Source organism: Pongo pygmaeus, chromosome 1 (assembly GCF_028885625.2).
Source record: "Pongo pygmaeus isolate AG05252 chromosome 1, NHGRI_mPonPyg2-v2.0_pri, whole genome shotgun sequence".
Lineage (NCBI taxonomy): Eukaryota > Metazoa > Chordata > Mammalia > Primates > Hominidae > Pongo > Pongo pygmaeus.
Window position 1 is genome coordinate 21,097,837 of NC_072373.2, and position 16,589 is coordinate 21,114,425.

Here is a 16,589-nt window from a genome sequence, read left to right on the forward strand (position 1 = left end):
AAAGGTATTCCCTCCACTTCAGCCATCTCTAGCCTTAAGGAGACAAAAGCAGCTAGGAAACACCTGTGAAGGTCACAGTCCAGGGGCACAGGCTGAATAACAGGCTGAGATTTCATCATAACACTATGGAATTCTTCCTCCACCCCATGCCGGCCACCACGCCATAAGGCTCCAGCGTGATTACAGTCTGACAGAAAGAGCTACTGTTGATGAAAAGAGTCAAACTCTAAAATATTTTAAGAGATTTATTCTGAGCCAAATATGAGTGACTATGGCCCATGACACAGCCCTCAGGAGGTCCTGAGAACATGTGCCCAAGGTGGTTGGGGTACAGCTTGGTTTTATATATTTTAGGAAGGCATGAGACATTAATCAAATATTAAGAAATATATTGGTTTGGTTCAAAAAGGCAGGACAACTCGAAGCAAGGGCTTCCAGGCTATAAGTAAATGTAAACATTTTCTGGTAGATAATTGGTTGAGTTTGTCTAAAGACCTGGGATCGATAGAAAGGAAATGTTCAGGTTAAAAATAAAGGATTGTGGAGACCAAGTTTTATTGTGCAGAGGAAGCACTCAGATAGCCAACTTCAGAGACAGCAGGTTGTAAATTGTTTCTTATGGGACTTAAAAGGGTGCCTAGCTCTTAGTTGATTATCTCCTGGATCTGGAAAGAAAGGAAGGAAAACAAAGGGGAAAGGGGGTTCTCTATAGAATGTGGATTTTTCCCACAAGAGATTTTTCAGGACAATTTCAAGGCATGGCAAGGAAATATATTTTGGGGTTGAATATTTTTTCCTTGTCTCAAAATTTTATGCCAGAGTCAGATTGAAAAGTCAGTCACAATATATAGGGTCAAATAAAACCCATCTGATGAGAATTTATGGTTTGTAGGGGTTGACTCCCTAGACCCCGTAGGTGGGAATTTGGGTAAGATAAAAGGTGAGAGCTTATTTGGGTAAGACAAAAGGTCAGCGCTTAGTCCTCACTATGATACACCAGACAGTGTGTGAAGGAGCTCTTAGGGAAGTTTAAAGTCAGGAGGGGAGATGAGAACAAGGACCCTAGGGAAAACAAAGCTTCGGGTACCTATGGCTATAATAAACATGAAAAAGAGCCCAATTTCGAGCCAGATGATGTAAATGCTCACACTAAAGGCCTATGTTCCCGATTTTTTTTTTTTAACAGGGTCTCACTCTGTGGCCCAGACTGGAGTGCAGTGGCACAGTCATAGATCACTGCAGACTCAAACTCCTGGGCTCAAGTGATTCTCTCATCTTGGCCTCCCAAAGTGCTGGGATTACAGGCACACACCAACATGCCCAGCTAAGTTTTTTTTTTTAACTTTTTTTTTTTTTCTTTTAGAGATGGGGTCTTGATATGCTGCCCAGGCTGATCTTGAACTCCTGGCCTCAAGCAGTCCTCCTACCTTAGTCTCCCAAAGTGTTGGGATTACAGGCATGAGCCACCACCCCCAGCCATACCAGAGTTCTTATTACCTGATACGTTATCTCCAGCTTCAACATAAAATGACAAGACGTGCCAAAAGGCAAGAACACACAATCTGAAGAGACAAACGAGAACCAGAACCAGACCCACATGGACCATTCCTGATGTCAATGTTTACTGAGTGCCTACTGGGTGCATGGTGCAGGTGTGGGAGTTATTTGGGGTCATTGTGACCTGGGCAGCTAACAGGCCATTTGCAACAATCAGAACACAGCACATTTGCCAAGTGCCTGTGTGGGCCTTGTGCTGGCACTATCACTGGGCCTAGGGTGCATCAGCGTTTGGCTCCTTCTCTTTTTTTTTTTTTTTTTTTGAGGCAGGGTCTCGCTCTGTTGCCCAGGCTGGAGTGCAGTGGCACAGTCTCAGCTCACTGCAGCTTCAACTTCCCAGGCTCGAGGAATCCTCCCACCTCAGCTTCCCAAGTAGCTGGGACTACAGGTGCATGCCACCATGCCCGGCTATTTTTTCATATTTTTTGTAGAGATGGGGTCCCACTACGTTGCCCTGATCTCAAACTCCTGAACTCAAGCCATTGCTGGCCTCGGCCTCCCAAAGTGCTGGGATTTATTACAGGCATGAGCTAGCACTCCTGACCATGAAGCAGGGTAGTGTTATTAAAAGTAGACTTAGGTTGTAAATGTATATTACAAACTCCAGGGCAATCGTGAAAACATTGAGAAAGAAGTACAATTGATGTGCGGAGAGGGGATGGAGTTTTATTACACTGCAGTCATGGCAAATATCTTTGAAGACCCTTAACACCCATCACAACTTTGAAATGACAGTAGCTACAACTACTTCCCAATTCAAATGTTATTTAATGCATTCATAAAGATGCACATTTATAACTCCATGATAAGTTAATTTTATATATTTTCACAACTTATTTCAATATAATTGATTTCCTTTGTATTAATAATTTTTAAACATTTTTGTGCATTTAAAAACTTTTTGGCCTGGCATGGTGGCTCATGCCTGTAATCCCAGCACTTTGGGAAGCTGAGGTGGGTGGATCACTTGAGGCGAGGAGTTCGAGACCAGCCTGGACAACATGGTGAAACACTGTCTCTACTAAAAATACAAAAAAAAATTAGCCGGGTGTGGTGGCGGGTCCCTGTAGTCCCAACTACTATGGAGGCCGAGGCAGGAGAATTGCTTGAACCTGGGATGCAGAGGTTGCAATGAGCAGAGATCACACCACTGCACTCCAGCCTGGGTGACAGAGCGAGACTCAAAAAAAAAAATCTTTCCAAGACAGAATCTATAGGCTTCATCAAACTGCGATAGGGGCTCATGGGACAACAAAAAAAACTTATGGTGTGAGGAATTCTTGCCATCTATTCAAACTGAACAAGAAAAGAAATCTCCTTAATGAGAAAATGTTCTAGAGCACCCAATCTGGATGGAAGTTCATCTTACCTGTTTAAGGAGAAAAATTTGCTTTAGTGTGTTCTATTACAGACAGATTAATTCCTTGTTTTGCAGACAAATTTAAAAAGTAAAGAAAGAAAAAAGAAGACAATAAAAAAGATCATTCAGAAAAACACTGAACACGTGGCAGGATTCTTTTTTTAATATTGAGGCGGTGGGGAATCCGGACAGTGGAGACACACCCATGCTGGGGCCCTTAGAAAGTGGGTATGAACACAGCAAAGACCCAATTGTAAAAAAAACCGGCTACAGCCAACATACTCCCCTACTTTAGAGAAATGTCGGTGTTTCCTGCAGCTTCTGGAAACTCTAAGGTAGATGACTGGCACTTGGCTCCGTCCCAGTTGATGATGTGACTGTGGACTGACTGGTTCATCCCACAGACCATACTGAAAGTCGTCTCCTACTGGCACCCTCCTGGACATACATGGAGCACTCACCGTGCACCAGGCCCACAGAATGGGAAGATGGAACTTGGGGATGGTCAGTATGGACAGGACTTGGGAGGAGTTTCCTGCAGAGTGGGCCAGAGAAGTGGGATGCCAGATGGAAGGGCACATTGGATGGAGAGGGAAGGCGTTCTTTCTAACAAACAGTGGGAAACCCTAGTGCACACTGGCTTTGGAAGAGTCTTAGGAGGACAGAGCTCACCATCGCTTTGTGCACTGTTTACCCCAGACCTAGAAGGAGTGCCTGTTCCTGTAAGACTCTGCCCTTACAGTGAGTTTGTGAAAGTCCAGATGGTTTCAGGCTTGCTGCTGCCCAGACTAAGGAGAAAAGCCAATTTATAAATTGGAGAAGCGATAGCATATTGTTTGCTGATGGGAATGCTCCTACAGAGATGATGCAACATGACCAACCACGTAGGACCCCCAAATCTCAAAGAACTTTAACACGAGGACACAAGGCCCATTATTGCCTCAGCTGTACATGCAAAGACCATAAGGAGAGAGAACGAGGAGACAGAGAAAAAGCCTGATTTACAGAATGCGTGCGGCCTCAACAGACCAGTTCCTTGTGGGGAATGTTTGTATCTCACATTCTCTTCAGTTTGCAGAGGAAATCTCTCCTCTTGGGAAGTTTTCAGGGGACATTTTTCTCTAGGTTTTGTTCCTTCTGGGGGTTTTAACGACATAGAACTCAATGACTGGAGATCAAGAAAATGAACTGTGCAGGTAATCATCTAAAAAGAGCTTTTACATGTAATATAGAGGCTGTTTTCAAGCCTTGCCGGGGGCGGGTGGGTCTGCATTTAGGCAGCCCTTCATTCTGTGCTTCGTGTGAGTGCATTTGTTTGCTCAGACACATAGAACCAGGTGGCATCCTGTGCTATGTCTGGGTGGTTTGGGGGCTCAAAGCCCCTGAGAATCTAAAAGCAAAAGCCCTTATGACTGGAAAAGTGAGGTCGCAGACATGTGCCCAAAACCTGTGAGCCTCTTGGCTGCACTCGGAGAGCTGGCCAAGCCTATGCCACGCTCCACAGAGAGGCCTGGGCAGAGTCACGAGGCAGAAAGGGCTGCTTTGCAGGTGCTCCTGGGGAGGTCGCAGCAGGTGCCTAGAATCCATCATCCGCCCATCATCAGCCCCATTAGCCCTAAGGACAGCTGGAGAGTCCTAAGGCTGCCTGTCTTGAGTGAGGGACAGCTCCAGGAAGATCGAACATGTCCAAATCCTCACAGGCAGTTAAAGGGTGGAGCAGCATCTGGTCTGGCCAGGTCAGACCCCACATCATTTACACCAGGGGCGAGCCAGGTGGGCTTCATGGGTGAATGGTCCTAGGGTCCTTCCACCAGTCTGCTCAGCCAACCAGACCCGATGAGAAGAGGGCAGCAGGCCTTCTGTGTAACAACCACTGTCCAATAAAAAAACTAATCCAGACTTAGTAAGAAGAGATCTTTATGCAAAAGGATATTGCAATAGGAGATACCAGTATACTGCAACAGGGAGAAAGCATTGACCTTAAGGTCTGTAAGCTCCCAAAGGTGACGCAGAGAAGGAGTTTTCTCATATAGGGAGAAATGAATGAGGCTGGAAAGAACCACGTCTGGGGAAGTGGGATGAAGGGTGGCTGAGGGGGACAAGAGATTGAGGATACTTTACCCTGAGCCTGGTCTGCTCCAGGAGGGGCCAAACATCAGGGCCTTGGGGGAGGGAAGAAGCTGAACCAGGCTGGGCAAACAAGCACCTTGTGTGGATTGACCCATGGGGACAAGGAGTTCAGGTAATCATTGATAAGGCAAAGATGGCAATGTAGTGGCTGCTATAGTTTGAATAAGGTGTTTGTCTCATTAATTCTCATGTTGAAATTTAATCTCCAGTGTTGGAGGTGCAGCCTGGTGGAAGGTGCTTGGGTCCTGGGGGCAGATCCTTCATGAATAGACTCCTGCCCTCCCTTGTGGGGAGTGGAGTTCTTGCTCTATTAGTTCCTGCCAAAGCTGGTTGTTAAAAAGAGCCCAGGACCCCCTCCTCTCTCTTTCCCTGTGACCTCTGCACACAGGGGCTCCCCTTCATCTTCCATCATGAGTGGAGGCTTCCTGAGGTCCTCATCAGAAGCAGATGCTGGAGCCTTGCTTCTTATACAGCCTGCAGAACCATAAGCCAAAAAAAGTACCCAGCCTGTTGTATTCCTTTACAGCAACACAAAACAGACCAAGACAGTGGGCCTGTCATGCATCAACAAGGGGCGCTGTAGGGGAGGCAGAATTCTACCTCCATTATCTTAGGGTCCAGGGTGGGCCCAAGAATTAGACTGACATTAGACAGATGAGCAGAAGAAAAACATACAGTTATTTAATACAAATTTAATGTGGCACAGGAGCCCTCATAAGGAAATGAAGACGCAAAGAGGCAGTTAGGGTCACTTATATACAGAGATGGACAAACACTAGTAAGTTGTGAGATTTGATAAGACCACGGGGCTTGAGTGAGGATAGTTAATGGGGTGAAGAAATGACTAGGTCAAAGTGCTTACACACTAGGTTGAACAAAGAGTAGTAACTGTGGCAACGACTAGGAAGATAAGGGTTAGTTTAATAAAGTTTGTTTGTATAGATTTCTCTTGGCTTCTATCTTCGTCTGTTTCATGTTGTTAAAGGAATACCTGAGGCTGGATGATTTATCAAAAAAAAAAAAAAAAGGTTTATTTGGCTTATGGTTTCGCAGGCTGTACAAGAAGCACAGTGGCTGGGCGCAGGGGCTCACGCCTGTAATCCCAGCTACTCGGGAGGCTGAGGCAGGAAAGTCGCTTGAACTTCCCAGGAGGCAGATGTTGCAGTGGGCTGAGATCACATCACTGCACTCCAGCCTGGGCAACAGAGTGAGACTCAGGTCAAAAAATTAAAAAAAAAAAAAAAAAAAAAAAAGCATAGTGGCCGGGCACGGTGTAATCCTAGCACTTTGGGAGGCCAAGGTCGGGGATCAGTTGAACTCAGGAATTCAAGACCAGCTTGGGCAACATGATGACAGCCCATCTCTACAAAAAATTTAAAAATTTAAAAATTAGCTGGATGTGGTCCCAGCTACTTGGGAGGCTGAGGTAGGAGGGGCCTGGGCAACAGAGCAAGATGAAAAAAGGAGGGGAAAGGAGGGGAGGGGAGGGGAGGGGAAAGGAGGGGAGAGGAGGGGAGGGGAAAGGAGGGGAGGGGAGGGGAGGGGAAAGGAGGGGAGGGGAGGGGAGGGGAAAAGAAAAAAAGGAAGGAAGGCAGGGAGGGAGGGAGGGAGGAAGGGAGGGAGGGAGAAAGGAAGGGAGGGAGGGAGAAAGGAAGGAAGCAAGCATAGGGCCCACCTCTGCTTCTGGTGAGGGCCTCTGGCTGCTTCTGCTCATGGTGGAAGGTGAAGGGGAACCCGTGTATGTGCAGAGGTCACAGGACTGCTGCAAGAGAGGAAGCCAGAGAGAGAGGGGAGAGGGGTGCCAGGCTCTTTTCAACAACCAGCTCTTCAGGGAACCAACAGAGTGAGAACTCACCCTAAAGGAGGGCAGGACTCTATTCAGAGGGTGACACCCCAGGACCCACACACCTCCCACTGGGCCCCCCACCGCCGGGCTCCAACTTTAGGGATCAAATTTCAACTTGAGAGTTGGAGGAGATTTGGTAGCTTCCACCTCCCATCCTTGATGATAAGAACGTTCCCTTGCTTTTACTATAAGGAGAACATCTTTCATATGGGAAATTCATCTCTTGTCTTTAAGAAACAAGAAATTTAGAATGATCTTCCTACACCTGCTTCTTCTTCTTTTTTTTTTTTTTAAATGCCTTTATCTCAAAATAGACAATATGCCAGAAAGGCATATCTTTACCTTCTTCAGAATCCTAAGGCTCATCTGAGCCATACAGGGAAGGGAGTTCTTTGCAGGTCATAAAAAGTGGAAGATTCCTTTAACTCTGGCTGGATCCCGGAGCTTTGTCACTGTGTAAAAGCGGAATGCCGGCTGGGCACGCTGGCTCACGCCTGTAATCCCAACACTTTGGGAGGCCGAGGCGGGCGGATCACGAGGTCAGGAGATCGAGACCATCCTGGCTAACATGGCGAAACCCCGTCTCTACTAAAAATACAAAACAAAATTAGCCAGGCATGGTGGCGGGTGCCTGTAGTCCCAGCTACTCTGTAGGCTGAGGCAGGAGAATGGCGTGAACCTGGGAGGCGGAGCTTGCAGTGAGCCGGGATTGCGCCACTGCACTCCAGCCTGGGCGACAGAGAGAGACTCCGTCTCAAAAAAAAAAAAAAAAAAAAAATAGTGGAATGCCAGCTGGGCCTGGTGGCTCGTGCCTGTAATCCCAGCACTTTGGGAGACCGAGGCACGTGGATCACCTGAGGTCAGGAGTTCGAGACCAGCCTGGCCAATATGGTGAAACCCCATCTCTACTAAAAACACAAAATATTAGTCAGGCATGGTGGCGGACACCTGTAATCCCTGTAATTCCAGTTACTCGGGAGGCTGAGGCAGGAGAATTGCTTGAACCTGGGAGGTAGAGGTTGCAATGAGCAGAGATCACGCTATTGCACTCCAGCCTGGGCAACAAGAGTGAAACTCCATCTCAAAAAATAAAAAAAAAAATTAATTTAAAAAAAAAAAGTGGAATACCATGTGCTGGCTTCTGGAAGGCTCTTCCCACCCAAGTCATGGGGAAGGGAGAAGAGGAGCGCTGAGAAGACATGAGGAAGCTTGTGTTGGAGAAAGATGATCCCCACCACCGCGGCCTACCCGCATCAATCCTTCACAATGCTGGTGCCAGCTCTGGTGGCCACGACCAACAGGCACGAATATAAGGGAGAGGTGGCCGAGTGTAGTGCCCTGTGGGCCAATCAGAGAGCAGTGGGCCATCACGCCACCTGAGGCCAGCCAATGGGAACGCGGCAAGCTCTATAAAAGCGAGCAATCCGCTGCGGTATGGGCAGAGGACGCCGCGGGGGCAACAGTTTCAGACTCATGGCCCGAACGAAGCAGACTGCGCGCAAGTCGACGGGTGGCAAGGCGCCGCGCAAGCAGCTGGCCACCAAGGTGGCTCGCAAGAGCGCACCCGCCACTGGGGGCGTGAAGAAGCCGCACCGCTACCGGCCCGGCACGGTGGCTCTTCGCGAGATCCGCCGCTACCAGAAGTCCACTGAGCTGCTAATCCGCAAGCTGCCCTTCCAGCGGCTGGTGCGCGAGATCGCTCAGGACTTTAAGACCGACCTGCGCTTCCAGAGCTCGGCCGTGATGGCGCTGCAGGAGGCTTGCGAGTCTTACCTGGTGGGGCTGTTTGAGGACACCAACCTGTGTGCCATCCATGCCAAACGGGTCACCATCATGCCTAAGGACATCCAACTGGCACGCCGTATCCGCGGGGAGCGGGCCTAGGAGGGCCATCTCGCCACCTGAGAGGTTGCGCAACGTTCACCCCAAAGGCTCTTTTAAGAGCCACCCACCTGGTCGGAAGAGTTGCTGTAGCAAGCCAGGCTCTTGGGTTTCGGGGGATTCCTTCCGCTGGCCGGTGCCGGCTTACCTACTTCTGATTAGGGTGGGAGGCTGGCGAATCCTGTGTTCACCCTGTCCAGTTAGGAGGCCAGCTACTCACACGCGTTACCTCTCAGCCTGTCTCCAGTTACAAATCCAGTTAGTAGTGTGTGGGGCTAACTTGGCCTATCCCTTTAGATAAGAATCATGGTTGATCTGTTTTGGGGACGGGGTGTTGAGGGTAGCCTAACTGGCCTATCTCCAGTTAGGTAAGCAACCCCAGCTAGTTGTGTCAACTCAGCCTATCTACAGTTAGGTTGGAAGGCTGGCTGGTCTTGCGTGTTCTCAACTCAGCCTCTTTCAAATTAGGTTACAAGTCCTGCGTGGGTGTGTGTGTACACGCAGCTTGTTTCCAGTGAGGTTACCAGTCCAGCTAGTCTTCTGCCTTGACAGCCCATCTGTTAAGGCCAGCAAGTAGTATGTATTATCTTGGCCTATTTTCAGTTGGAAGTCCAGCTACTTCACCAGCATAGCAGCTCACGCCTGTAATCCCAGCACTTTGGGAGGCCGAGGCGGGTGTATCACCTGAGGTCAGGAGTGCCAGACCAGCCTGGCCAACATGGTGAAACCCCATCTCTACTAAAAATACAAAATTAGCCGGGTGTGGTAGCGCATGCCTGTAATCCCAGCTACTTGGGAGGCTGAGGCAGGAGAACTGCTTGAACCCAGGAGGCGGAGGTTGCAGTGAGCCAAGATCGTGCCACTGCACGTAGCGTGGGCAACAGAACGAGACTCCATCTCAAAAAAAACCAAAAAAAACAAAAAAAGTCCAGCTACTTGTGTGTGTTAACTCAGCCTACCTCCTGTTAATTTAGAAGGCTGGCTAATTGTGTATCTTGTTAACTTGGGCTATCTCCCATTAGGTTAGAAGGCTGGCTAGGAGTGTGTGTGTGAGTGTGTGCGCGTGTGCCCATGTGCACACACATGTGTAGCTGTGGTGTTGGCCCATCTCCGGTTAGAAGTCCATCTCATTGTATGTGTTAACATACCCAATCTCCCATTCAGTTAAAAGGCTGGCTAGTCATGTATGTTGTGAATTCACCCTATCTTCTGTTAGGGTAGATGACTAGCTAGTTGTGTGTGAGAAGCCCAGCTAGGCGTGTGCATTGTTAATTCAGCCTGAGTGAAATCAATACCGGGAAACCTCAGCCTAAAGTGCAAAGAGGGCACTCTGCCCTGGAAGTCAGTTTACCGAGCAGTCGCAGACAGGGGTGGCCCATGTGCCTGGCACTTTGAAACAGGCTTCCCAGTGCCACAAAGTAGTCTGGCAGTGCTCTGGGGATGAGAGACACAGAGACCAATTTGCTGAGAAATCCTACAGCTAGGGCAGCAGGCCACAGATCCAATAGTAGAATTATGTCGGGAAAACCTGAGGATGGCTGTGAGGGTAAGGATGTAGGGACTGTCTCCCTCTGGTACAGGTTGGAATCATTTATTTGTTAAAGGCTTTATTAAACTGAATGAAGCCAAGTACTACCCCTTGCTGGGATCATGGAGGGAATAAAATCCATTTCCTGTGGCTGCTGCCCACTCTGCTTTCAAGGTGCTTATGCTTGAGTGAAGGGGGCCTGTATTGTGTGTAGAAGCAACGATAGTAAAAGGTGCTCTTATACATAGCAAGGGGTGTGCATAAAATGCTATCAATAGGCAACAGTGGATTTTATAAGTCTCTTTGAACCCAATTTATAGGCTGTTGACTCAAAATTCAAAAGCTTCATCAATTTATTAGTACACACACAACTGAACATCATACCTTTTCAATCTCAGGATGTATTTAAACTTATGAGTGCCAGATCCTTGGAGGGCTATCCAGAAAGCCTAGAATATTCAGGGACAGCTGTGTTCTGGTTTTGAAAGTCAGCTCTGACTTTCAATACTAGACTCCTTTGGGATAAATTTAAGTTTTCCCTCGTGTTTTGTTTTTTCAGAGACAGGGTCTTGCCATGCTGCCCAGGCTGGAGTACAGTGGCTATTCACAGACGTGAGCATAGTGGCCAGCCTTAAACTCCTGGGCTCAAGCCATCTTCCTGCCTTAGCCTCCTGAGCAGGTGAAGTTCAAGTCTTCTGTGCTTTACAAAGCCCTTGTCCTGACAAAGTCTTGCCCAGTGGTGGAGAGCTAAACCTATGTAACCTTGCTGATGATCTTGCTGGGTAGCCTGGAGGGAGCAGGAATTTGGGCAGTTAGCTACATTTGCGGAACTGGATGCAGATAACGCACTCTTGACAGGATCATGATCAAGCTTTGCCTTCTGTAGGAGACCAAGCCACTTGAGCAGCCCCCTGTCATTCTGGTCTTTGTATGAAGAACAGAGTCTAAGTTAGGCAGTGTGGCGCATGCCTGTAATCCTAGCTACTGGGGAGGCAAGAGGATGGCTTGAGCCCAGGAATTTTTGAGGCCAATCTGGGCAACAGACCCTGTCAAAAACAACAACAACAACAAAAAACAAAAAAAAAAAAACCAAAAAAAAAAAAACAAGAGCTTGGCCTTAATGTTCCTTGTTTTTACTGTTTAATGGAGTGGATAGTGCACGAATTGATGCCTATAAAGATACAACAAGGCAACACAGGGCAATTTGTATGTCAGAACTGATTGCTGAGGACCTAAGGTGAGGAGCTAAGGAAAGAAGTTTAGACACAGGAAAAAAGTAACTGAAGTCTTTCTGGGTCATGTGAGTACTTGAGGAAGCCTTTCCAGCCAGGCATTGTGGCTCATGCCTGTAATCCCAGCTTTTTGGGAGGCTGAGATGGTAGGATTTCTTGAGGCCAAGGAGTTCAAGACCAGCCTGGACAACATGGCAAGACTCTGTCTCTACAAAAAATACAAAAATTATCTGGGCATGATGGCGTGTGCCTGTGGTCCTAACTACTTAGAAGGCTGAGGTGGGAGGATCGCTTGAGCCCAAGAGTTCCAGGTTACAGTGAGCAGTAAGCTGTGATCACACCACTGCACTCCATTCTGGGCAACAGAGCCAGATTCTTACAATTATGACCAGAGCCTTTGCTTCTGTATCTTGTGGGTTCTAACAATGTGAGATAGTAACTGAAATGTGGATATCTGTTCACTGTGTACTCAACTCTTCAAGCGCATATACACTATGGAGGCAGCCTGAGCATGCAGTGTTTATAAAAGTGGAATGATATTGGTTCTAAATATCAAAAAGTTAAAATTCCAGAAATAAACAATAGAAAGGAGAGTTAGGCATTAAGAGATAGTGCCATGGACCTTGGTGGACTGAACAAAGGAGGACAAACAAGGGAATAAAGACAAAGACAAAAGAGTATATTTGGAAAAAGGGGTCAGGGGACTCCTTGCTTCTAGTGAACAAGGGCCCTGAGTTTTTGGAGCCCTTCGTATTTATTGAGTAAAGGAGACAGGGAGAAGGGGGTGGTTGTGGTCAGCTGCTTGACTTAGTGCAGGCCTGCATGACTGCATTCTTTGAACAGTAGGCTCCAGATGTCCCAGTAGATAACCTCAAGGAGCACAGAGCCAGGGAATGAGGCCCTCAGTGTGCCTTCTGGCAGCAGGCACAGATGCGAGTTTACCTGCATTCATGATAAACAGTTTGCTGTTTAGTCATATAGCCTCCAGTGGAATGCTGAGTTGGTCACGACCCTCAGGCTTTCAGCTCCCAACAAGATAGCAGAATAAACCTCCCCAAAATATGCAGACTTGATATAAGAATTATTTTGAGCTGAAGGCACTTGAAGAACCGCAGGTGTAAGAAGGGCCCTCTGACCCCTTTTCCTGAAAGCAGGTGATGAACCCTCCGTGGGAAAGGTGCTTGCCTCTACCTGGGGGAGAAACAGCATGACTAGGCATGGGGACTGAAGTGCAGCAAAATATATGTAAACAGGCTTTGTTAAAATAGCTCTTATTGCCAGGTAGAGTGGCTCATGCCTGTAATCCCAGCACTTTGGGAGGCCAAGGCAGGCAGATCACCTGAGGTCAGGAGTTCCAGACCAGCCTAGCCAACGTGAAACCCCGTATCTACTAAACAAACAAACAAACAAAATCAGCCGGGTGTGGTGGCATGCACCTGTAGTCCCAGCTACTTGGGAGGCTGAGGCAGGAGAACTGCTTGAACCCAGGAGGTGGAGGTTGCAATGAGCCACGATCACATCACTGCATTCCAGCCTGGGTGACAGAGTGAGACTGTCTCTCAAACAAACAAACAAAAATAGCTCTTACCTTTCCCAGCCTCCCCAGGTATTTCAGTTGCTTTCTCACAATTACTACCCTTTGTTCCATCCAGTGGATAAGCACTTAGGCCTAACTACTCTTGAGGTCTTCATTTTGCTGTGAAGGCTCCCATGTACATGTAAAAATAAAATGTGTATGCTTTCTCCCATTAATCTGTCTTCTTTCGTTTTAGTCTATGCAGGCTGCCATAACAAAATGCTGTGGGCTTGGTGGTTTATAAGTGACAGGAATTTATTGTTCACAGATCTGGTGGCCGGCAAGTCCAAGGTCAAGGTGCCAACAGATTCAGCTTCTGGTGAGATTCTGCTTTCTGGTTCACAGACAGGGCCTTCTCACTGTGTCCTCATGTGGTGCAAGGGGTAAGGCAAAAATAAATCTCTGGAAAGGCACCAATCCTATTCATGAAGGCTCCACCCTTATGGCATAATTACTTTCCAAAGAACTCCATCTCCTAACACCATCACCTTGGAGGTGAGGATTTCAAAATGTGAATTTTGGAGACAGACTTTCAGTTCATAACAATCTGGATTTGTTTTTCTGTGGCTCAGTGGACTCGCCTGTTGAGTAGTCTACATTGAAGACATAAAGAGGCCATGGCTCTCTTACCCTATTTTCAAGAGCCCCTCTTCTTTTCCATTTAATTCAGCATATTTTAAATTGTATGAGCACTTAAATTTTGCTCCCAAATCTTTTCTACAATGTTAACAACTTAGTGGGGGCTGCATTCAGTAAGGGCAAAGAATATTTACCTTATAACAGTGTTAAGACTTGTGTTTCAAGACTGACATTGCTGATCCTTTGCTTAAATAACTTGAAAAAAAAAAGACAACCCACAGCAGTGTTATTTAATTTAAGAATTAAATTCTTAAAGTGGAATTCAACTTAAGAATTCCAAAAGAATATATAGTGAAAATTGAGCCTCCCTCAGTTAGGGGGTTCCTCAGCCCTTAATTTCCCTCATCAGATGGAGTTTCTTGTATATTTCTTGTATATTTTCCAAGAGATACATATACAATAATTATGTTTACCTAAATAGTGGCAGACTACATATATTCTACATCCTGCCTTTTATTAAACCTAACAATTTATCAGGACACATAACTGCTATCTGATTTTTTCTTAATGACTTGAGGATATGAATGTTGTTCCAATTGTTTTATCATGATGATAGATTTCTCAGCTCAATAACCAGGTGAGCCTAAAGAACATTAATAATGAGCATCCTGGGCTGATGCCACATTTTAACAAGTATTTGTTGAATTCCCCGCATCATGCTAGTATAGGGGGGAGACTGAATTAAACCAAAGACAGACGAACAGGAGAAAGGCAGCCACATTGTATTGATCTTAATATTTTTATGTGCATGGGGTGTACAGGAAAGAAGTGAAAACCCAAAGAAGTTGTTAGGCTCAGCCGCTTGTAAACCATTTGTAACAAAGGATGATAAAGTGTCAGCAGGTGACTAGGGCATGTGTGGTGCTATGTAAGATACATATATATTCAATTTCTCCCCTAATTCTGTGATTCCATTTTCCCAATTGAAGGAAACCTGCAGCTCACAATCCCTTCACTGATGCAAATAACAGGCAGAGGATTGGGTCTGCCCAATCCCCAATTTATTGGGGAAAATAAATCTTGGGCCCCAAAATCACTAGCTAAAAGGAAAAGTCAAACTGGGAACTGCTTAGAGCAAACCTGTCTCCCATTCTATTCAAAGTCATATATCTGCTCACTGAGATAAATGTATATCTGATTGCCTCTTTTGGAAAGGCTAATCAGAAACTCAAAAGAATGCAACCATTTGTCTCTTATCTACCTATGACCTGGAAGCCCCCTCTCCACTTCCAGTTGTCCCGCCTTTCTGGATGGAACCAATGTTCATCTTACATATATTGATCGATGTCTCATGTCTCCCTAAAATGTATAAAACCAAGCTGTGCTTGGACCACCTTGGGCACATGGCTGTGTCATGGGCGTGTGTCCTTAACTTTGGCAAAATAAACTTCCTAATTGACTTAAACTAGCCTCAGATATTCTGGGTTCACAAGGGTAATTCACTTAATCGGCCAGTGTGCACGGCCAGCCCGCACCTGACAGCACACAGACCCCTTTGTGTGTGCGAGTGATGAGAGACCACGGAAGAAACACTCCACCGAGTGAGCCCAGGGAAAGCCAGCCATCTATGCCTGTGGCCAGCTGTCTACACTCGCACACCCAGGAGATCGCAGAATGGTGCCTCTTAGCCTTCGAGGCCCTGTTTTCCTGCCCTCCTGCACCCCCTGTGTGGGCCAAGTCTTAGTTTCTTCATCTGTCCTCTCTCCAATCCCAGGACTCTGACTCAGGGCACGCAGGCCTCTGGCTCCTTTTCCTGAAAGCAGGAGATGAACCCTCCATGTGAAAGGTGCATCCCTCTACTGGAGGATGAAGTGTGATGACTAGGAGTAGGGACTCAAGGCCAGGAGAAATGGCCACCAGCCAGGATGTGGGCAGGGCTGGGGGCGGCATTTTGGCTGAAACCGTAAGAGACTTTTACACCAGAGCGACTCCATCTTGTATAGAGGCTGGGTAAAATAAGGCTGAGACCTGCTGGGCTGCATTCCCCAGAGGTTAGACATTCCAAGTCACAGGATGGGATAGGAGGTTGGCACAAGATACACGTCATAAAGACCTTGCTGATGAAACAGCATGTGGTGAAGAGGCCGGCAAAATCCCACCAAAACCTAGATGGCGACAAGAATAACCTCTGGTTATCACGACTGCTCATTATATGCTAATTATAATACGTTAGCATGCTATAAGATACCCTCACCAGTGCCACAACAGTTTACAGTTGCCAAGACAAGGTCACACTTACCCTATATGGTCTAAGAAGGGGAGGAACTCTCAGTTTCTGGAATTGCCCATCCCTTTCCTGGGAAACTCATGAATACCCCACCCCTTATTTAGCATATAATCAATAAATAGCCATAAAAATGGGCAACCTGCAGTACTGGGGGCTGGTCTGCCCATGGAGTAGCCACTCTTTATTCCTTTACTTTCTTAATAAACTTGCTTTCACTTTACTCTATGGATTTGCCCCGAATTCTTTCTTGCTCAAGATCCAAAACCCTCTCTTGGGGTCTGGATCATGACCTGTTTCTGGTAACAAAACCACCTGGGGTGTCGGCAAGACCCACCCTGTCCCCCCTCGTTCCAGGGGACCTGACCTGCCAGGTGGTCCCTCCAAACCGGTCCACCCACAGGATTGGGACGCCCCTCCCTGTACCCTCAGCCTGGTGCTGACTGCCCCCCATGTGGGCAGACCTGGGGGCTGACTGGCTGCTCCTGGGGACCCCCTTCATAGCTTCTCAACCGGCACTCGCTCCTGCTGCCTCGCCCCCACCCCAGCCCCCACAAACTCCTCTCCATCCCCTACCCCGACCAACGTAGCCCCTCACCTAACCCTCCAGCCTGGG

General features: G+C 47.3%; 1 protein-coding gene across 1 annotated transcript; it reads left to right on the forward strand.

The window, feature by feature from the left end:
• Window positions 1-8,331: 8,331 nt before the first annotated feature.
• On the forward strand, window positions 8,332-15,860 carry H3-4 (H3.4 histone, cluster member). The gene has a single exon (XM_054446191.2). The coding sequence runs from the start codon at window positions 8,367-8,369 to the stop codon at window positions 8,775-8,777; it is 411 nt and encodes a 136-aa protein (XP_054302166.1). The 5' UTR covers window positions 8,332-8,366; the 3' UTR covers window positions 8,778-15,860.
• Window positions 15,861-16,589: the final 729 nt, after the last annotated feature.